The sequence below is a fragment of the Salvia miltiorrhiza genome, chromosome 8 (assembly GCF_028751815.1).
Source record: "Salvia miltiorrhiza cultivar Shanhuang (shh) chromosome 8, IMPLAD_Smil_shh, whole genome shotgun sequence".
Classification (NCBI taxonomy): domain Eukaryota; kingdom Viridiplantae; phylum Streptophyta; class Magnoliopsida; order Lamiales; family Lamiaceae; genus Salvia; species Salvia miltiorrhiza.
The window spans coordinates 20,666,356-20,690,671 of record NC_080394.1 but is presented as its reverse complement, the minus strand read 5'-3'; the positions used below and the strand labels follow the sequence as shown (position 1 = coordinate 20,690,671).

The window sequence follows — 24,316 nt, the reverse complement described above, 5'->3', positions numbered from 1 at the left end:
TCTCTGGGAAGCTGTTTGGGTGGAGACGAGCAACAATTGGCCGTCCGGTCATTCGGATGATATGATTCGTGAAAAGGCCCAAACCATCTTCAAGGCTAGAAGCCCAACCAATGCCTCCTTCAATTTCTGGAACGCGTGGAGAACTCTCCGGCACAATCCCAAGTTCAAGTCGATGTACCTCCTTGGAGACGTGCATGCCTCCAAGAGGACAAAGACTACGGAAGAGGGCGGCTTCACCACCTCGGCGTCGGGCGAGGAGATCTCTTCTGCTCGGCCCATTGGCAACAAGGCGGCGAAGGCGGCGGCCAAGGCGGCGAAGGCGACGGCGAAATGGAAAGGGAAGGCTGCAGCGTCGCATACGAGCTCGGATCCTCCACCAGAAATTGTGGAGAGGTTGGATAGGAACGACGCGCAGATGAGGGCATTCACCGCCCAGTACCAGCGGAGGAACGATCTCCGGGAGAGGGAGATCGATATGCAGCTCCTGAACACGGATACGACGAACATGACGGACGCACAACGTGCATTGCACGCGTCCATGGTCGCCGACGTGCTCAGGCGTCGTGGTCTATCCTAGGCTTTTAATTATGTGATTTTAATGATGTTTTAGGTTTTTTAAATTTTTATGTATTTTTTTTTATGTTTTAAGTAATTTTAAATTTTATGTTTAATCCAGTATTTAAATATGCAATTTAAATTATGCAATAAAATTTAAATGAAAAACATAAAATCAAAACTAATATTATCAAGGAGGCTATCAAGGAACCCCAATGCAGCACTACCTACTCAATAACACAAACACTATCAAGGAGGCTATCAAGGAGGCTATCAAGGAGGTCCCAATGCGGATGCTCTTAGTCGGTGGACCAATTAATGTGAACAGATGCATTAATTTATAATTTCATAGTAAACTGCAAATGGACAATTAGCTCCCCACTTTATTTTTTATTTTTTATGTTTATCATTTATCCACAACATATTAAATAAATTAATATACATGTCTGAATGATAAGAACTGTTTTGCAGAAGAGTCAGAAATCGTATAAAGTATATACTAATATACATATATATTTTCCTTTTAATTTCTTAATTATCCAAACTGAAATTTTATGTCACTTGTGAATCCACTGCCACAGGCTTGAAAGATTTTGATGAAGAAAATGAAAAGAAATAAGGAAAAGCACCAAAAGACTCAAACAGTGTTTCACGAGTTAAGTAAATTTTTTGAAATTAAATGTCATAATAAAGAACAGGAAAATCGTTGCAAAATTCAATTTGAACACTGCTTATTTAAAATAATATGAATCAAATATTTTAAAATTGTCAACTACTGATCATATTTTTCACGGTAGTATGTGGGTTGACCAATCGCAAATTGAAATGAGAAAACAATAAAATTTGATTAATCGCCCCTTCTAAATATGAGTTTTTTTTATATAGCTCATATCTGTACGAACTGTATTTGGATTTATTTCATAAAAATAATGGTTGCATGTTTTGATTTTTTTTATCATGAAAATCTAAAAGTCGAACGATGGCTGCAACTATTCATTATTATCCAGTTCACAGATATTTTCAGTTTTGCCCTTCTGGTGCTCCAAGGGTCACAATAACAGTCTGGTTCAATGTGTCCCTTCTGATTTTGTTTATACTACTAATTTCACGGTATAGACGAGAATAACAAATAAACTGTATAAATTTTATGAATAAATCAAGTACTATAATTTATGAATAGACGTATTCAATTAATGTGATGAAAAATTTGTCATCTCCAAGATTCGAATTTAGACTAGAATGCATATGCAGATTCCATGGAAAATTATGTATTGAGAATTGAAAACGTCTACGAACACTTCATATATTTCATTTTTGAGCCGTCCACCAGATGACTTTTTTACCCATTTTGGGACATTACCCCACAATTAATAATATATTATTTATTCTTATTTTTCAACCTTTCACTATTCTCAATACTAGTTTATATTTTCACCACTTTCAATACTAATTATAACATATTTTTCTCCATTATTAATACACTTAATAATTTTTTCTTAAAATTTGGGCCGTTCTTTGCTAGGAAATTCTTTGGGGATGGAGGGAGTATGTTTTTTATAAGTAGAATTTGTACGAGGAAAATGAGATATTATCTATTCGGAAAGAGTTTCATGACTTCATCTAAGTGATAGGATGAAGCTCCATGATGGTCTAAATGACGTGAGGATTGTACGAATAATCTTTAATGGACAAGTGAGATTAAAGATTGACTATTCCTTGTCAGCTTAATTAAGATAGAAATTGCACCTTTTTTTAGTTGTAAATTGAACTAATTAATAACTAAGAATGCGTAGACGACATCATATATGTGATACGTATATTAAAATCAAGTATTGATTTGTGTTTTGGAATAAGTTGTTTCGTGTATTTTTCATGAACTACCATCTAAGCTAGTAAGGGAAGAATAATGTTGTCTTCCGCATACAAATAGCAATATTTAATGTTTTAATGAAATCACTACTAAAATTAAAACTATATGTTGATTTGAATGGTAGAAGAATTAGTGCATGAGGTCGAAGGTTTTATGTTAGAGTCTATCGCTACATTATTTTAAAATTATTTGTTAGTATTTTTTAGAGGAAAATATTTGTTACTCTTATAAATATATATATGTCATGCTAGACTATGACTGAAGAAGTAAGCGACTTCAAATAAAATCCAAACACGCGAACCAACATGTATGGGTGGCTGCAATTATTAATAATTAGTACGTGTTTTAATTAGAATTTGTTAGGTTTTAACTAAAATGTATTAATCACAACTAATTAAGTTTAATTAGGACGAATGTGCCTCATCCCAATATTGGCCATATCCACTCTATTAACTTCACATCTAGTCTTTCAAGGATAATTTACATCTTCTTTGTAATTTACAAACTAGTATTACCATTCGTGCGCGATGCACGACGAACATTGAAACTAAACAACATATTTAAATAAATAAATATAAATATTAAATAAATTTAAAATATATAAAGATAAAAATATATTTTAATATAAATAAACTAAAATAATCCACGCCCGTCAATTATTTAATAAAATCCTAAATTTAAAAATATAAATATTCAACTTTGTATAAAGCGTAATGATAATTAAAGTTATTAAATAAAAAAAATTAATAATAAAAATTAGCATTAGGCATTAGTATCATCGAGTAGTATATGCGTCATAATAAATAAATAAATAAGTATTTTCATACACAAACATATATATAAAATTGTAAAATTTTAACAAAGAGATAAAATAAAATATTTTAACTTTTAATTTATTTCATAACTTAATCGTTTTAACTTCATTTTTCATGATTTTTATACTATATTAAATTTAAAATGTGCATATTTTTTAAAAAATAAAATAATGTGATAATGTTTAGAAAAGGATTAAAATATAAAAAAATAGTGAAAAAATGGTGGGAGAAGAGAGAGAAAAAAAAGGGAATAAATGGAGGGAAAAAGCCATTTTTTTATATCAAATTAAAACTATTTTCATAATCTTTAATTTGATACGTATATTAAATATTTAACATTAATCAAATTATATTACAATTGAAACGAAAAAAGAGAAAAGGAAAAAAACATGCAGGATTGAGTGTGAATTGTGAAAAAAATAGGTATTCTGGAGTATAAAAAAAATTATTTTAAAAAAATTACACTAAAAAGTATCCATTAAAAGTATCCATTTGTATATTATATAAATATAGATATAAATTGATGTCATATATTTGCTATGAACAAAAGAAATTAAAATTGAAAATAAAATTAAAATAAAGCTAATTAAATAAAATCAAAAGATTAGAAAGATGTAGAAAATAAAATAAATCAAAACATAAAAGAAAAAGGTGGAGTATAAAGAAATTGAGTGGAACGCAATTTTTGCATACTTGCTGAAAAATAGGAAGCAGTTAAAAAAAACTGATTTTTAAAATTTGGTGGGAAAAAATAGCCGTTAAACTGCCTTTTTATATATTATATAGATTATTGCACATTGTACTTGCACAAACTGCAGATTCTCACATATAAAACCTAATAACTCCACTCTTTTCCCCTATAAATTAGAATCGTAGCTATCCATTAATTTGAACGACTTTATTGAATGGATGTCCCAGCGGATAATCATATTCCCCTAATCTTTAGATATAATTTATTAATATTAACAATAAATAAATTTAATAAAGGTAGCACCGGCAAACCGCAAAGCTGCTTGAAGTAATGATGGAGACGCAAATACGAGCAAAAACTGCTTAAGAAAATGAACGAATTGCAAAGCTTTTTTTTCGTTTCCCCAAATTTTCACACTTGCTTTACCAAAATTCTCTCGCACCTTTTCTCGGCACTAACTTGTGCACAAAACAAGCAAATCAAAGGGCGCTTTCATGCCCACCAATTCTACACTCAATGGGCCATCACCAAAACCCCAAAAATATTTAAAAGAGAGAAATGGGCCCATCACTAAATTTTTAAAAATCAATTAGAACGAATACACCTTAGGAGGTGTTTGTTTTGAGTGATAAGGCACGATTAATAAAACAATCCAACTTAATCAAATATTTGGTTTGCATGATTCATCTCGTGATGGATAACTCGGCTCGCACTCAATCATCCAATCGGATGATTATTTTGGGTTGATTAATTAATCATCCTCCAATCCTATTCTATCCTATCAATCTTATCTATCTCATCCACCAAATCAAATGCCCCTTAATATACACAATTTATATTGTAAATAGAGAAAGAGAGAAACAATTTTTTTTTCCTTAAGAGGGAAACAATTTGATAGTCACCCGCACCAAACTTAAGTGGGGTAATTGTACCCACCCCACCACCCCTCCCCCTTTCATTTCCGTACCACTGAATATGTACCTCAACACGTACCCCATCATTTCTTTATAAATTGCCCCCATCGGCTCTCATCACAATTTACATTACACCACCACAAATCTTTCTTCTATAGCGTCCGATTCAAAATTATAAATATATATTTCCATAGCGTCTACATATATTTTGTGGTGAAATTAGAGTAGTTTAAAGGTGGTGTTACACCGCTGATGAGGGAAGTGGAGAGATCATCAAGTGATAAAAGTGTTTTACCAAAATTAGGCGATGGAGAGTCCTTACCACGGCGGTCCGCCGGTTACCAGCCACGGCGGAGGTTCACGGCCGTCGCTGGGGTTCCCTCTCGGCACCGCCCTGCTTCTGGTGGTGATCTTCAGCCTCAGCGGCATCTTCTCCTGCTGCTACCACTGGGACAAGCTCCGCCGCACTCTCTCGCTCGATGCGGCCGACGCTGATCTTGGCCCTATCAAGCCTAAACCCTCCAACACGGTACATATTTTGAATTTTCACTAATTAATTCACCCTAACTCTTTAGATAGATTTTATTTCTTAATCAATCTCTTGATTCCGTGTTTTCCAGAATTTGAAGCAAAAAGAGAATCAGAGCTTGCCTGTTATAATGCCGGGAGATAATGTTCCCAAGTTCATAGCATTGCCGTGTCCGTGCCAGCCGCCGCGGCAGGGGAGCGTCGTCGTCGAGGTGGAGATCCCGCCGCCCAAGCCGCCGCGGATCGCTGTGCCTTTCTACTGAACTAATTGCCCCATCCATTCCATCGTGTATAGATTTTTTGAGTTCGGTTACATTATCAATGGACTTTTTACTACTTTCTTTTGCTTCTTTTACTTTTTTTTTTTTTTTTCAGGGAACTTATTCCTTGTTTTTTGAATATGACTCACAATTGGATATATTTTCATGTAACAATTTTACTTTTGAATGTAAACTTGAAACGGTTTCACTATAACAACAGAAGGAAAATAATTGTTTCATGATTTGAAATATATACAAACTGATTGTCTAGAATAAATTCATAATGTTCTGTAATTGTGAAATTCCATTTTTCTTGTTTAAATATTGACTCGAAATTATACTAAGCACTATAACTCGTTTTAAATTTATTGAGGGGCAAAAAGCTTAATATATATTATTTCAAATTCAATAGTACAATATTTAAAAGATAGGATGAAAAATCCGATAATTTGAAGGTATCGTTGACGATAGGAGTAAGGAGTCTAAGAAGAGTTGTACGTAGCTGATATCATTTTGTAAGAAAAATCGATTAACGATATAAATCGCAAATAAGGAACCAAAGAAGAAATGCATGGGGCCAACATCATTTCCGAAGCAAAAACCGATCCATGGTATGAATCACAAGCAAGGAGTGTAAGAAAAGATACACAGGTCAACATCGTTTTCTATGCAGAAATTGACCCCTTAGAACATCGCGTGTAAATCTTCCAACAAAATTATGAGGAGTAGTGTAGTAAGATTTCTTTAAACTCATCATTTTAATGAGATAAAAATAGAAATTCAAAAAGAAACTTTACACACAAAGAAGTTTACAAAACAAACGAGTACTGCTTTCTTCCTTGAAAATCATGGTCTTATTAGTATATAGATACATATCTAAAAATTGTTGTCTTTCCTTATTTAAAAATGACTCCACAAACTTCTCCGCACAGGCGCTCACTATTTTGACAAAAAAGGTGTGAGATCTAATCTCCACTCAAAATATAACTACATTTTTTTTTCTTAAAATCTGTGTCATCTCTATTGAACCATAATTTTTAGGAACAAAGGGAGTATAAACAGGGACAAATCCAGAAATTTTTCATTATGGTGGCACAAACTATATATTATTACGTTTAAAAATAATAATAACATAAAAATTCAAGTATATTAAAATTAAAATTTACGAATTACGAGTTTTTATTGACTGAAACATTTGTATCATCGACTATTTAAAATCTCTTTCTCAATATATATATACAATCAAACTATTATTCATCTACTATCTATCATTTGATCGCATAGTTGATTCTTTACGATATTCATCATTGCAAAAATTACACTTTCAAACTAAGTATATATTTATTGGGGATTCAAAATTTATATAAATATATATATATATAGTTAGTAAAAAAATAAAATATTATGGGGGCACGTGCCCCCACACTGGGTAAGGTACATCCGTCTCAATTCGGTGTAAAAACACCTACATTTGGAGGGCCTTGCCCAATGAAAACCTTCAACTTTCTGAAGTTAACATACAGAGAACTTAGAGCATCCACAGTGGGGACCCGATAGGGGGGGACTCGAGTCACCTAGCTATCGGGTCACCCAATGCAGCGTCACTTGCCTCGAGGGTGCACCGATCTATCGGGGCTGACCTGATGCCTGTTGGAGAAGGCGCGTGCTGAGCACGCGTCTATTTTTTTTTTTTTTTAAATTGAAAATCGGTCATTTGACCGTTTGTAAAAAAACAAAAATTGAAAATCGGTCATTTGACCGTTCCTTCCTTTTTTTTTCTTTTTCTTTTTTTTTTCTTTTTTCTTTCTCTCTTCTTTAAATACTCCTATCTTTTTCTTCTTCACACATATTCTCCTATCTTCTCCAATTTTCTTCTATCTACTCTATCAAATTCTCTTAAAAAAAATATGGATCCACACAATCCCAATTGGTACGATCCAAATTGGGTTTCCGACCTCTCCGACGAAGACGATTATCATCCTGATTTGGCGGATATCAACTTGGAGCCCAAGTCATCTTCCAAGGTAGGAGCCCCACTTCTGGCCCCTTCAACTACTGGAATGCATGGAGGACGCTCCGAATCAATCGGAGGTTCAAGTCTATGTATCTTGAGGGTGACGTCCATTCCTCCAAGAGGACGAAGACATCGGAGACAGGCGACTTCACCACCTCGGCGTCGGGCGAGGAGATCACGTCTTCCCGACCAATTGGAAACAAGGCGTCAGCGAGAGCGGGGAAGGGGAAGGTGTCACAAAGCTTGGAGCCTCCACCGCAATACACAGAGAGTTTGGATAGATCGGATGACAAGCTGCAAAAAATGATCGGCGAGTACGCCAACAAGAACGAGCTGAAGAGGGGGAGATCCACGACGATCGGGTCATGTTCATGAAGACTTCTGATATGACTTCGGAGCAGCTAGAATGACACAACTGTAGGGATGTCAATCTAGCCCGAAACCCGTGGGCTGGCTCGATTAACCCGCCACCCGAGAGGGTTAGGGTTGAAAATACCGATAAAAGTTACAACCCGATTAGCCCGTAACCGAATGTCCCGACACCCGATAGGACCGGCCCGACTAACCCGATGGGCTAGCCCGAAACCCGAATACTTATTTAGATATAAAAATAAAAAAATGACAAAATATTATAAAGTCTCCTCATTTCACTTTTCTGTATTTATGAGATGCTTTGCTTCTATGAATTCAAAGTATTGTTGGATATTTTATTATTTTTTCGTTAACAAAGTTGAACATTTTATTGTTACCAACTTATTTTATATATTATGCAATCTTAATGTTTTTTCAATATCTTATATTTTTGCATTTCATGTTTGCTATATAATTTATATATTTGATTTTTTATGTATATTTTATACATTATACATTAGATCATTAAAAATAACAAAATACAAATGATTATTTTATTTTACGCATTTAAGCCGACTAGCCCGATGGGCTAGCCCGAAACCCGAACGTTTAGGGTTAGAGTTGAAAATTTATAACCCGACAAAATCCCCAGCCCGATTAGCCCGCACCCGATTAACCCGAAACCCGGTGGGCTGGCCCGATTGACATCTCTAGACACAAGCAACGGGTGGCGAAGATCCTAGCTCGGCGAAGGGCCGGTGGAGACTAGATAGGTTTTAATTATGTAATTTTTAATTATATTTTTAGGTTTTAATTAAGTAATTTTAAATTATGTCTTTAGTTTTTTTTTAATGTAATTTTTTAGGATTTTTAAAATTAATGAAGTTTAATTTGAAGTAAATTGTGTTATTTAAATATGTGCAATTAAAATAAATAAAAAATACAAAAATCAAAACTAAATAGATCAAGTCAGGTATCAAGTCACACCACTATAACCTCTTTGACCCAATGTGGTCCCTCCTCTATCAGGTCAGCTATCAGGTAACCCCCACTGTGGATGCTCTTACAATGAATGCCAAGTCAAAAACCTAAGTAACTTTTCAAAACTTCATCTATGATGAAAATGCACGCACCACACGGTATTTGGATGTGAGTATTGAAACTCGCCAACTAACCCCAACAAAGAATATAGAACTCTCTAAAAGATTCAGCAATAAAAGATTAGAACTCAACTATCAAACAACAATAGAGAGAATCTATCTTTCATAAACACACATAATGCTTATGAGGAAACTAAGTGAATAAGACTAAAAGACGACAACCTTCACTTGAATATTCAACAATATGTATATAAGATGTACCGGGTAATCTCTAGATATGTTACCATGTAGCTAAGCGAATATTTTCTTATAGGAAAAATTCCAAAAAAAAAGAATAATAATATAGCTAAGCTGATCTACATGCCATAGATCTTAAAAAAATTCATGCTAAAAAGAAAAACGGACGAAAGAAGATAGTATCTTCTTGAAAGGAAAATTTTCAAATCTATATAAGATACTATAAAAGATGAGTTTTTTCCCTCGATGTTTTCCTTCTCTTTTTCTCTATCTTCTTCCACCAAAATTTTTACTATTTTTTCTTTTTATTTTTTTATAATTTAATTATTTTTCTAAACATCATCAAATTTGATTCATGAAAAGAAATCAATATGTATCTTAAATTTAATATAATATAAAAATTATCAAAAATGAATTTAAAATGAAATAAGTTATGAAAATTTTAAAATATTTTATTTTCTATCTCCTCAATAAAAATTTACTACTTTTTATTTATGTTTATATATGAAAAATATTTATTATGATTAATAATACTATATAATAATATGCATAATGCAAATTTTCATTATCGAATAATTTTTAAATTTATTTAATAACTATAATATCATTACACTTTGTATAAATTGAAAATTTATATTTTTAAATTCAGAATTTTATTGAGTAATTGATGTGAATTATTATAATTTATTTTTAAAACATATTTTGTATTTTTTATATTATTTTATTATTTTATTTATTTATTTATTATTTAAATTTATCATTTAATTACGATGTCTGTCGTGCATCGCACGAATGGGCATATACTAGTACTAAAAAAGAGGATCCCTCAAGGCACCTAATGCACGCACCTTTAGAGGTGAGAAAAAATCGAACAGCACTGCAAAATCGAACCGAACTGCACCATTTCGATGTGGTGCGGTTTTGCAGGAATTAGTGCGGTTTGCGGTTCAATTTTTATATGTGAAAATCGAAAAAATTCGGTTTTGTATTTATATTATATAATGTATATCAATTTTAATTATAATTTTTAAATTTCAAAACCTTAATTCTTGGTTTAGATTTGAAACACCCCTTCAACCCTAGCTGCGTGACTGTGTGAGCGAGTGCCGCTTTTTCTCAATTCCTCTTCTTCCAACTTGAAGACCAGAGTTCCATTTTCCGATCGTTCTTCACCGGCTTCCGGCTCACCGTCGCCCCTTCAGGCTTCAGGCGGTCCGCCACGTCTTCACAGTTCGCACTCGCACCTCCCCTTTCCGACGTCAGTCGTCCGCGTCTCCCTTTTGCCAGGCTCGCTGCTTCTCCCTTCTCCCTTCTGGTGAACCCCCGTGCAACAAGTATTTGCTACAAATGTGCAATTACCTATAAATCTGATAGTATTTGATAGAAGATCTGCAATTATATGACTACAATTGTTAGAAGGATTTTGAAGTTGAAAATGTGAAATTGTTTGCAAATTTGAAAATTCATTGGGTTCGGTCCAACAGATCGAAACTGCTGGTTTTGGCACAATAATTGGTGTGGTTCGATCCTCCCGTTGTGAACGTATGCACACCCACCTTATATAAATCACTTCAAGTTGAGCCCGAAGAGTCTCAGTCGAGCCCCGCTGGATTCGAATATACTAATCCGATCGGTTTGAGCGTGTATACAGCGCGTGAATAATTTTGGTGATGAATATGGGGAAGAAGATACCGATTTAGATTAAAGAAAGACTTAATTATCTCTTTAATTTTGTTGGACCATACTTTAATCTTCACTGACTATCTCTTTCTTAATTTTCGTGCCGAAAAGAATGTGGCCAACTTTAATGGAACGGAGGGAGTATTTGATGAGTTGGCTAAAGTGTTGATTTTTTGCGGCACACTCAATATCCTCACAAACCAGCTGTATTCATCCAATCGCGGAACTAAAAGTGTATGTACTCTCTTCACAATCATATCCTCATCCATCATTTAGTGTAACCGCTTTTCCAAATTTATGATCTTTCTTTCTCAAACTAATAAATTGTGAGTTTAAATTATCACATAAAGAAAATAAGGAATTATTACAATTATTCTTTCAAAAAAAAAAGCAATAAGTTAGACTATTCACATTGATTGAGTCAGTAACCGATCTCATTCATGCTCCGAGATCACTTATGAGTCAAGGCATGCATTGATCTGACTCATCCTGCTAGCACATATTCATTAGTTTTGATTTTTTATTGTTTTTATTTAATTTGAATGACAATTTTAAATAACAAAATTGTTATAATTCACATTCTATTAATTTAAAATTCTAAAAATTAAAATTACATAAAATTAAAAATTTATAAATTAAAAGACATAATTGAGAGAGATAGGAGATAGGAAGAGTAGCGTGGAAGAGATAGAAAGAGTACTGTGGAATTAATTTGGTTGAGATTGGAAAGAATGTTTATAGAAGAAGAAAAAAAAATAAAGGAAAAAATGCAATAATGCCGGCAGAACCGATCACCTACCCACCGTGGGCATGCATAACGTGCCCACCATGATGTGTTATAGTAAGATAATTTTAATTAGAGTAAGATTTAATAATTCTCTTTCCTAATTAAAATTGTCACGTCAGTGGTGGGCACGTTATACTTGCCACGGTGGGTAGGTGATCGGTTCTGATAATGCCGGTGGGCAAAGAAAAAAAATTAAGTTGACCGTTGTGAAAGAAAAAGTAAAAACAAAAATAAAAGTTTGAAATTGGGCAATAGCCGTTGCAATTCAAAATATATTATATTTTTTTTTAATTCGCGTTTGTAATGTACACACTATCAAAAATTGAAGATGAGCCGAACTCATGCGGATGAGCCAGGACTCGAGCCTCTACCGTTTGCATCAGTTGGCTCACCGTCGAAATCGACTCGAGCTAGACGATGAGCCAAATCGATGTGGATGCTCTTACAACCCTAATAAGATACAAAAACATATCATATTATGAATAAATATATGTAATAAAGAATTCTAAAAATTTCATAGAATGTTAAAACTAATGAAAAAACAACCAACACTTAATGTAGTTAGAACCAAAAATCTCATTGAAGATAGATTTTAATTAATGCCTCATTTTTACTATTCGAACTATATATATATTATTGACGTGAGTTATAATCTTTTATATATATATAAATTACATAAGAAATAAAAGAATTTTAAAGACTGCGCGACGGAGAACTCGAACCTAAGATCTAACGAAGACCTCAGGTCTTGGACATTAACCTCCTATCACTAGGCCAATACACACACAAGTTATAATCTTTTATTCTTATACAAAAGAGACCTTGTACTAGGAATATAAACAAATTTAATCGAAGCGAATATCATTGGATTCGATTCGTATTCGTGAAATATAATTGTATATTTGAATCGGAATTCAAATATCTTTTTAATCTTATTTGCTATTTGTATTCGATTTGTACACCAATTTGCGAATATTCAAATCAATAAAATATTCATTTCAATTTTTTACTAGTGTATTTATACAATATAAATGGATTATTTGATTCAAAATTTCCTGAAGATTTCTAAAATACTCCAATATGGAGTTCACACAGAATAAAATTACCTGAAAAACTCAATACATTAAAGTGGAGACGTGATTAAGGCAGCAACATACGACAACATGCAGGCAACCACAAGGCATGGAAAAGAAAGAATTTACATTTAGGATTTGATTCATTTACATTCCTACCGTGAAGTCAGGATTCAAACTATCCTTCATAATTCAAGTTAATTTCTTTCATATTTATTTTTCAGTTTTTAAATATAACGAGTTATATTACGAAATACTAATATTCATCCATCCGAAACCATACAAATTACCTACGCTTCTGTTTTAAATCATCAGAGCCGAGTTAATGAACTGAGAAATGAGTAGAGTGTAGCTTATTTTTCTTCGGAAAAGCTTAACCGAATTTCATAGATTCACATCCAACACATAAACATTTAATGTTTCTTGGCTTTCTTTTATCTTTGGATGATAAAATTCGCAGTCACTATCTATGATTTTTGAAAAATGATGTTGCTCTGCGATTGTGGCACAGAGGGGGCTCAAGTAACCCCACCGATTTTTTTCTCTTGTTTTTTCATCTTATAAGTTCGACTTCATTTTAATTAATATTTTAATTTTAGCATATTTATAATAATAAAAAATTCGACATTAGTCCAAACTATATTTTTGGCTTCGCCCCTATTCTGCGACAAATTCAGCAACATAACCTATTAGTTTGTAACAGTTGGTCACAAATATCTCTCTCCACAAACTTACTTTGTCTTCTTATGCTATCCTATCAAAAGCTAGAATTATCTTCAAAAGCTAGAATTATCTTCTATGCAAGTTGACTTTATTGAAATGAGACCACTTCTCAAAAAATGAAAAAAAAAAAAAAAGGAGATGAGAGTTATAGTTTGATCTAGATCACACAAATACATAAATAGAAGTGGACTAAACTAAAAATACTTTTTAAAAGAAAATATAGGAATTATTTTTAATTTTTATATCAGATTTATGGTTGACTCATCATTTTATTGAATAAATTTATTATCTCGAATTCGAATTCAATAGGTAGCGATAATTTTAATTTTCAAAATTTAGACATGTACACAACGAAAAGTTTCAGTGAGAATACTATAAATAATGAGAAACGATAATTTGGAATGTTAGATATCCATTCAAATTAATCGAGTGTTAAGAAATTTATGAACAAGTCAATAAAATTTTCGAACAGACAGATCAAATATTGCGTTTTAATTACCGGACAACAACAAGTGTGACGTGTGTCGGCGAGCCATTAGCACTACATCGATTTTGAATTAGGGGAAAATGAAAACGGTGAAAAAAATTTAACAAATATGAATTTCTTTTAATAAAAAATAAAAATTTCAAAATTCGTGGGCAAAACGCATGCATTTCAATCAAATTTTGTGATTTTTCATGCATTTGTTCCTTTTATTAGGCGCATTATTAGTACATTGAAATCGATATGATCAATAAAAGAGGATTTAATTTGATATGATCGACAATCTGATAATTCTAAATTACGAAGAACATCATTGTGTAGAATTATTACTTCTTCCGTCTCGCGAAGTTTGAGCAATATTTTTTTTTGGATTGTCCCCCGAAACTTGAGAACTTTCCTTATATATATGACAAAAGTTTTTCTTTTTATTCACATTTTCATATTTTTACCTATTACATTTAACATACAAAATACTACTCACTCAGTCCACGAAATTTATGCCTTAATTTTCTTTTTCGTCCGTCTACAAAAAATATGTCATATTCATTTTAGTAGTAGAGTCCACACCACTCCATTCAGACCCTTATTCCACTATCAACTTTACTCACATTTTATTAAAATTAGTGTTAAACGTAATGTGATATAAAATTTATGGATGGAGGAAGTAATTTCTTAAAATTCGTGTCGAAAAGAAATTGCTTAAGATTCACGGGATGAAGGGAATACAATTCTTTCATTTGCAATTTCGATTCATATTATTAATTTCTAATATTACATATGGTACCACCTTATTGCAATTTATTTAGGGCTCGGTTTTAATACTGGACCATTTTGAGAAGCATGTGGAGAGATGACAGAAATAGTGATGGAGAAGACTAGACGATGATTCTATTAATGGAGTTGTTGGGAGTCAGCTTAATTGCCACATTAAAATAGTGTATAATTTTCACATAAAAAGATGCTCATGTTACAGTTCGTAGCGATAGATTCCATTATATATGCCTAGGATTCGGTAAGCTAACGACAAATTTTAAAAAGTTTGTTTTTTTGAAAGGACTGCTGATGGTTTAAACGAATAAATATAGTATGACAATAAGTATATTAATTATGAAATATTTATTTTCTCAAAAAAATTATGAAATATTTATAAAAAAATTTAGTAGGAGTATTAACTAATCAAGAATGTACATCCACACCAATTAAGGTTCATCAATCAATCCTTCCTAAAACAAAGGTTCATCAATCTTTAGTAAAAATTGATTCATCTTCAACTACGATTATTAATTGTCAATTATTTTAGCTATTTTATATATATATATATAATTTTAGCTATTTTATATTTTTTTGTATTCCACATTGTAGTTAATTTTTGTAATTTAAAAAAAGAATTACAAAAAGTAACTACAATGTGAACAATACAATAAAATAATTAAATAATTTATATTTTGAATAAAATAAAACTAAAGGGTTCAAATTTTTTATTCTTATGTAACTAATTTATGGCTAGGCAAAATGTGGCTGCATAACATCACTTTATATTTTAAGGCAGACAAAAATCCACACGGACCACTCCAGTTAAGGTTTATCAGTCCCCAGTAAAAAATTGTTAATCTTTAATAATGATTATTAATTTTCAGTTATAATTAATGTATTAATCTCTAAATTGAGATATATTAATAAAAATTAAAATAAAAATTTAATTATGATGAATGTACCATTCATCCAAATGTATCGGAATGCGTCTATTTAAGGTATTTTCTTGTACATTTAATTTTGGACTATGTTCAGTTAATATGGTTTAGATGAAAGATAATATATAGCCCTTGGGCCTTGGCGATAAAGTAGTTGTGGATTGATCAGTTGTTCAATAATAATAAAAAAAATCCAGATTGATAAGTCTTTATCATAGGAAGCCGTGTAGAATATGATTTCTTGTATATATGTTTAGTTTACCTACCAATGACATGGGACAAATTTTCATTGTCTTTAGTAAAAACTCACTATTTGATATGGCCAGGTGTACATTAATACTAGTTCCTCCTAATAGCAGAAATTAAAAAGAAAAGGCCGATTTTCAAAATTATACATAACTCTCCCTAAAAGATATAAATAACTGGAGATGAAAAATGGTAGTTCATTCTCCAAAAAAGATGAAAAATGCTAGTTATGAACCTTTCAGAAGAGTATAAATAGAGATAGATGCAACGATCATTACAAAGAATTAAATATGTATACTGTCTTTTCTTTTACATCTGTTTTTTTGTCATGGGACATGAATTAAGATATGTATCTTGAAACTTTATTAGCATAGTGATGAGTAAACATGAAATGATGATAGAAAATCATGATTCATGACGACTTTCTGCTCCACTTTGTTCCCATGACCTAATTGCACTGTACATTTTATTTGCTTTTGTTGGACTGATTCGGCAGTACAATCAATTGTACTCATTCATTCATCATTTCCTTCTTTTATCACTTTTTCTTCCAATTAAATCCTATCTTCTTCCATTAAATACATGCATATTTTTAGCTGAGATTAATACATTCAAACAATCGAGCCGCGTGTGCCGTGGTCAGGTGAGCTGAGCCTATGGCTGCCTTTATTTCCATATCATTTTTGCTAATTCATATCATTTCCTCTTTTTAGTTCAAGGACCAAGTATTTTATTTTTAAAGACGAAATCGTGAGCTATTTTTTTTTTTAATTTTTTTTTAAGAAAAAAAATTGTACACTTTTTTTTTTTGCATGGTAAAAGAAATCAAAGTACTGCATTCATATTTAATTTAACAACATCAAGAATGTTACACATCCTCTTCCAAAAAAAAAAAAAGGAATGTTACAGAAAAGTTTGTGCTTCGAGTCCGATGACCCATTATGCCTAGGAGTTGCATATCAATCACTAATTAATCAAACAGTTGATTGCAAATTACACCCCAATTTTCAGCGTTAATTACAAATTAAATCTAACTTTTAAAACATTGAAATGATGTCCTAATTTTTTGATTTGTTGAAAATTCATCTCGCCTAAGCTTCTAAGCTTCTTACAAATTGCAACGACAAATTAACAATATAAGAACAAGAGGGCAGTTTAGAGTATGAGCTTCAAAACTTTCAATTAATTTTGAGTTTCGAATTTTCGATCGATGTTGAATATATATTCAAATCTCAACTTAAAATTTGTTCAAAATTTAAGGAGGACAAATTTGCTATAAATCAAAAGATTGGGGGTATTATTGCAACATTTTAAAAGTTGAGTTTAATTTATTAAACACGCCAAAAAAACTGAAATTTAATTTGCCAACTAGCCCATATAAAAACCAATAGGTCCAATATAGTAAGTTTTTTACCATTAGAAACTGTATTTGAGAGAAATTTCAAACGCCCCCTCCTAAATAAAAGAAAACTCAAAAGAGCCATGTGTTCTTACAGAATTTCAGAAGGGATCTGTTTGAATTAAATAGGGACAGCATGTGGTGGGGGTTAATTAGGGACTTATCTAATCAACAAGGAATTATCATACAAGTCTTGCCTGCTATATATGCTGACAAAGATTAGTGTCCAATTAAATCCTATGTTGATTAAACCCTAATTAATTACCATATTCGGATTCCTTGTTCTAATAATTAATGAAGCACACATATTGATATTAGATAGTTTATTTTTTTCCATATCTTTATAAATGATACTATAACGCAAGCATGCAGATTGCGGAATATCATAAATCTACATGTGCTCACATGCTCGTCTGTTAATAAATTAAATATATGTACGACTCCAATGCAAATATAAAAAATATAGCAAAATTCTTAGATCCAAAAACTACGATCCCGGCTACAACGTCCTAACTTTTATCTATTATATTATATTTTCTCTTCTCGATGATAACTATGTGACGATTTCTATAATCTAATTTTGATATATATGAGACTATATATAAACTCAATATTTTTAGGAGAGGTAAATTTTCAGGGATCTGTAATGCTTTATTTTCATTTTGTTATCAAATATCAAGAATTTCAAATTCATTTACGATAGATATTTATTTCAATGATTGGGTAGATTGATTTCAAAATTATAATTTAACTTTTTTTTCTTTAACTTGGAGGAGGGGGAGCCATGAAGTTTGAACCCTAGATCTCACGGTTCAAAGATAGGAGTTCGCACTGCTTAGTGTTCCCGTTGAAACTATAATTTAACTTTTATTTATTTAAATTATGTCTTGTTTCACGATGGTATTCTTTTTTCTTAAATCAAATGCGTGAAAAAATGGTTATGCGTAAAGGTAAAGATATATACATGTGGCTAGATAGGCTTTGTTTAGGAAGATAATTAGTTGAGGCGTCGCTATATATATGACTATTTATTTTAATTTGTAAACTCCATTAACGAGAAATTAGGTTTACACCAACTAAGAAATTAAAGACCTTGTTTGGATGGATGATTCGAGCAACATCATCGAAAGGAAATGACTAATGAAGATAGAAACATATCTACAGTCACTTACTACAATTTTCATTAGTTTTTCAACCTTAGTGGAAGTCCATGTAGAAAGTTAGGTACACTAAAAAGGAAAACATATATCTAGTGGGACGAGATCTATTAGAGGACTTAAAATTAAGATTCAAACACTCAAACAATCAACACCAACTAAATTACAAATATGCCATCAAATATAAATTTGAATTTCAACTTAGATATCTTTTGATAGTTCTTGGCTAGTCGAAATATTTACTTACAACTTACTACGTATGTTTGGCATTCACAAAATTAAACATATTCCTTTTTCTTTCAAGTGTCATTATGGATTTTTCCAAAAGATTCTTAAACTAATTTCAATAATTTTGCATAGTTCGTATTCTCATACATGTATATATTCTCCGTCTTTATTCTGAAAGAATATATTGCATTAAATTATTGGGATTAGGAAAGGCTGCATATAGTATCAATTTTGAAATTCTTTGGCCCTAATTGTGCAGAAAAGTTAATTATGCGGGAATCAAAAATGAGATAAGTTAAGTAATATTGTGAGATAATGAATTAAATGGCAGAAAAGTAAGAGTGGGATTAGGTTAGATTCGTGACATTTAGAAATTAAATGTGTGTGTGAGGATCAAGTGGATGAGTGGGATTCGTTAATGATTAAAAAAGCTGCTGCCTTCAACATAAGGTTGCTGTAACCTAAATATTAAACTACTATTTTTGTATGTGGCCAATGTGCGAAGCCTAGTCATGTTGCGACACTACAATTGCTTTATGACGTATAGATTTTAGGTTTGATTAAAAGTGTCGAGTTTTCATACATTCTTTCTAAATTCTAAATATTGATTTTGATTGGAAATAGAATCTTCGAGGTGATGCACACAAATACTGTGATGCGTGGGGTTTGATGGGGCTTCCATGACATGTAATCAAGATATTTTTTTTATTTAATTTATAGAGTATTTGTTAATCATGAATAAGGTAGATTCATTATTACACGACAAAACATAAAGTAATTGCATGAAATAACACTAATTTTTTTTTTTTTTCGATTTATAGTTGATTTTAAAATATTAACATAAAAAACACTATGATATTTTTGTAACGCGTGTGATTTACAACATTGATCAGAGTTAGACAGTTAAAATGAGGCAGCACCCTATTGTAGCCAAAACCCTTTAGTTATAGGAAATTCTAACCATACAAATAAAAATATAAAAATAATAGCATTTTTTTATTAAAATACTCTTTTAGTGTGTAGCAGTGTAAAATACTCTATTACACACTTTTTGGAAGCGAAAAAGTGTGTAACAGTGTAAAATTTTACATTGTTACAAATTTTTTCGCAATCACACACTTTTATATTATTACACATTTTTGTGAAAAAGTGTGTAACAATGTAAAATACACTATTACACGATTTTTTAAAAAGTGTGTAACCGTCCCGCAAATCTTAACACGTATTCCTTTTTGGGCCGCCCACGAATCTTGACACGTTTCTAAATATAGTAATCCAATTAGCTAAACAATAAGAGTTCCTAATTACCTTTCTCTCTCATACTTTATCACTTTATTACCTTCTCTCTCATACTTTATCACATTTTCTCTCTTACTTTATCACTTTATTACATTTTTTCTCCTACTTTATCACATTTCCTCTTATACTTTATCACTTTTATAATTTATTATTACCTACACACTTAAAAGACTAATCTACAACTCCTTAATTCTCGTGCCGAAATCAAACATGTCAAGATTCGTGGGACGAAGGGAGTATTTTACATTGTTACACACTTTTTCGCAATTACACACTTTTTTTTTTCAATTACACACTTTTGTAAAAAAATGTGTAATAGTATTAAGGGTATAATTGTACATTTAAATATAAGATGAAATTGTTACAATTTTCCACGTGTATTTTTTTTATTTTTTTTGCAGACATATCAATTTTAATTTGATCGAAATTAGACCGAGTCGCAGTAAAAACCACATCAATTGTAAACGTGGTCATATAAGCTACTTGAAGAATGAGTAAAAGTGATTAAATTATGCGATACCCCTAAAAATTACTCCATAATGTTACCATCTTCGTGAATTGTATTGTAGAAACAACCCTTCTTATGTTTCATGTCGGGTCAAGCGAGTGTGGAAATATATTAAAGCACGAATCTCTTGATATATACATTCTAAGTTTGGCTAAAGAAAAAAAAAATGAATGTTTTTTCTAACTGTTACATGCTGCTCATATTGGAACACACCAAATTCAATAAATTAGTGAAGAAGAATGCACAATGTCCTGCATGAATAGTCCTTTCTCAATTAATTTACTTTCAATAAGATTATCTGAGTTAGCCGCGTCAAAAAATTAAGAACATGAAAAAGATATTACTCCCTTAGTTTAATTGATAATGAGAAATTGAACTGATATTTGAATTTTCAATATGGTCTTTTGCTAAATCAAGTAGATTCCATACTTTATATATGTGTTGTTTTTGCTGTTAAAATGTTTAGGTAAGTAGTTAGATCATCTTAGAAATATAGTAAATGTGTTATGTAAACTGAATGTAGGGCCACCACACTTCACATTAAACCTTAATACTTAGCCCTCTGCGATTTGTGGCCCATTGGACCGCTCTTTGAATGGGCTTATCCACATTTCATGTACCCATCTAATGGGCTTTACATTAGATGTATACACACATAGATACAATATTATAACTGTCTAAATAAATTCAATTACTCGTAGCCATTCAAATCTTGACAGAGGGGTTTGGGCTTAATAAAATTCAACAAAGTTTTAGCAATCGGAACTTCATCCAAAATCATTTCTTTTTTCTCTTTTTGGAGACTACACAAAAGGGTTTCATAGAAACAGTTTCTTCACAACAACCTAATCTCGAGAGAGGGGTTTGGGCTTAATCCATTATTATACAAATGGGCTTCATAATGTTGTAGTTTCCTAGGGGTTGGGATTTAATGCATTATATGAGTTTATTGAAATTTTAAATGATCTTCTTGCTGTTTGGTAGATGATGTATATAAGTTAAACTCAGATGCTTTCTATTATACTTTTATGAGATGGAATTTCACATTAAATATTCTGATGGGTTAAGATCAAATAAGTGAAGGCACTTAAAGTTTGATATTGATTTGGACCAAGCTCAAATTTAACTATGAAAACTTGAATTGAGCTCGAATAAAGAAAAATAGGGTGATTATTTTTAACACAATACAATAATGGAGTACCATAAAAACAAACCAAAATTAACGGATTAATAATCGTTCATGTAATTATATTGTCAACTTGATGACGGCACAAAATTACGGCATCGTGTTAACTAAATAATAATAATAAGTTTAACTTAAATATTTATTTTTGGAGAGATTTAGAATTTATTTATCTCTATGAAGTAAGGGAGGTCATACGGTATATAACAACTTATAGTTTTTTAAAAAATGTTAGTTTTTATTTTACCATATCACATCGTCTTCAACACATTTTTATCTTATTCATATAAGTAAAGTGTCGGACAAATTCTAATCATATCGACACGAAACATAATAAGATGCCACGAATTGCTTCTGAGCCCTCTACTAAGAATTAATAAATTATAAAGATTCCTATCTAGGGATTATTGGTCTAGAATGGGCATGTGATTATCCATATATGCTATGTCGGAGAGGAATTATCTTGTGGTCAAATGTTGCACTAATCATATAACCTTATATATTTTATCCAACAATCGAAAAAGAAATAATTTTTGAAGTAGTTGTGGGCTCAATATGTTCCGAAATCACAAGGAAAGAATGAAAGTGAGAGGTATAGATATTCTATTATTGTAATCCCTTGTCATTGTAATTCCTATTATTGCTAACCAAGTTTTGCCAAGTTCATGAACGATCTTTTTGTTTTTAATGTAAAAGTACAAAATGGGTCGCCATCAAATATTTATTTTTTGGAAAAAAATATAGCCCTTTGTGCTACATGTTCCACAAATTCATGCTCATATTTTGTTGACAAATTTGGGGGGGTATATACACTACTGTCATCAACATATATCTCAAGTTTAAGCTTAATAATAGACATGTTTGGAAATTATATTGCGTGTTCTTGAGAGTTGCTTGAAGCCTTAAATTAGCAATATTTTTTTTTTTTTGTGAAAAGACCCTTGCAATAATTGGTCTGCCAAATTAAATTGCAAATTTAGTTTCATAGGATTAGGAATGTCACGAATTGGTCCAATAGTTTGCAAATAACACAATTTCTTGCTTCTACCGATGATGAATATCTAATAAAATATCATTAAATTTTACTCTTTTCTTTTTATATAATTTCAAAATTTAGTTATAAAGACACTGGCCCCGGCCCCGCTGCCGCATCGCAAGGCTCGATTTCATAATAATTAAAAATTAAAAAAATTGATTTTAACCCACAATAACAACAAATGACGAAGAAAATGCACAAGGAAGGAAGAAGCTATGCAATCTGCCAGAAAGCAACGAGCAAGAGAAAATCAGCGAATAACCTCAAAACAGAAGTAATAGAAGATGCAGATACATCAATCATTCTTTAAGATGAGGGCCGAAAACAAATGCCCACCAAAAGTATGACAAAAAGCTTAAGAGGCAACATTAATATCCAGTTTATGAACCAAACTACCTCCAAAATTTCTCGCTCATCTCAAATTTTCCCTCCAATTTTGTATTAATTTTAATATGAAATTGTAAATAAACAATTAGTTATATATCTTAAAATTAGAATTTAAAATATTATATAGATTTATTTAATTATGTACATGACTTATTTATGTATATAAACATATGTTGTTATATTTTTCGTATATTTTTTTTATTTTTAATTAATTTTAGGTTATTTAAATATGAACTTTTAATACAGTTTGAATTTTTAAGAGCCGAAAAATTGTTATATTAAATGACAACTATTAATTTTGTTATGGTGATGGTTTAGTGTTATTTTCTCAAAATGAGATTGACATAAATTATGTTTATGTAGTTTTAATTAATGTAATTTCAATTTTAGTAATGTCATTTTAATTAGTATTATTTATAATTTAAAAGTCATTTTCTTATATTGTACTCCCCCGTCCTCAAAAAATGTATCCAATTTGCTATTTTTGCAAGTTCACATAAAATGTATTCAGTCTATTTTTGGTAAGTTTTCCACTCACAATAAAGTGGACCCTTATTCCACTAACAACACATTCAACTATTTTATTAAAACTCGTGCCATTTAGAAAATGATACTTTTTATAAAGACGGGGGGAGTATTAAATAATTAAATATAAAATTTTAAATTAAATACATAATCAAAATATGTAAATAATATATAAATAATAATGTAAATAAAATTAATTAGGGGAATCATATGTTTAAATGTATAAAGGTAGTGTGTGACATAGTGCGACCATCCAAAATTTAGAAATTCATTTCATTGTTGGAGTAAATATATTTAAAAAAAAATGGATACCAAAAATTGATGTGACAGTGATACATGGGCTTGAGAGCTAAATCTGATTCCAAATATTGGAGACACCTTAATGAGTTTTTATTTTTATTTTGGAGCACCCTAAATTTAGGGACAATAATGATATTTGAACATCAGGTGTACGTTACACCTGGTAAAAAACCGATTTTTTACTTGGTTAGAGGGTAGGGCCGATTTTATGGGTTTAGTATATTTACTGATTTATCCTTGATTTATTCCATCCATTTTCTTTCTTTTTTTCTGCC

At 31.3% G+C, this 24,316-nt stretch overlaps 1 protein-coding gene across 1 annotated transcript; it reads left to right on the top strand.

Moving 5' to 3' along the window:
• The first annotated feature begins 4,782 nt into the window (after positions 1 to 4,782).
• Positions 4,783 to 5,872, top strand: LOC131001775 (uncharacterized protein At5g65660). Its single transcript, XM_057928354.1, has 2 exons — positions 4,783 to 5,374; positions 5,466 to 5,872. The coding sequence occupies exons 1-2, from the start codon at positions 5,153 to 5,155 to the stop codon at positions 5,634 to 5,636; spliced, it is 393 nt and encodes a 130-aa protein (XP_057784337.1). The 5' UTR covers positions 4,783 to 5,152; the 3' UTR covers positions 5,637 to 5,872.
• The last annotated feature ends 18,444 nt before the right edge of the window (positions 5,873 to 24,316 follow it).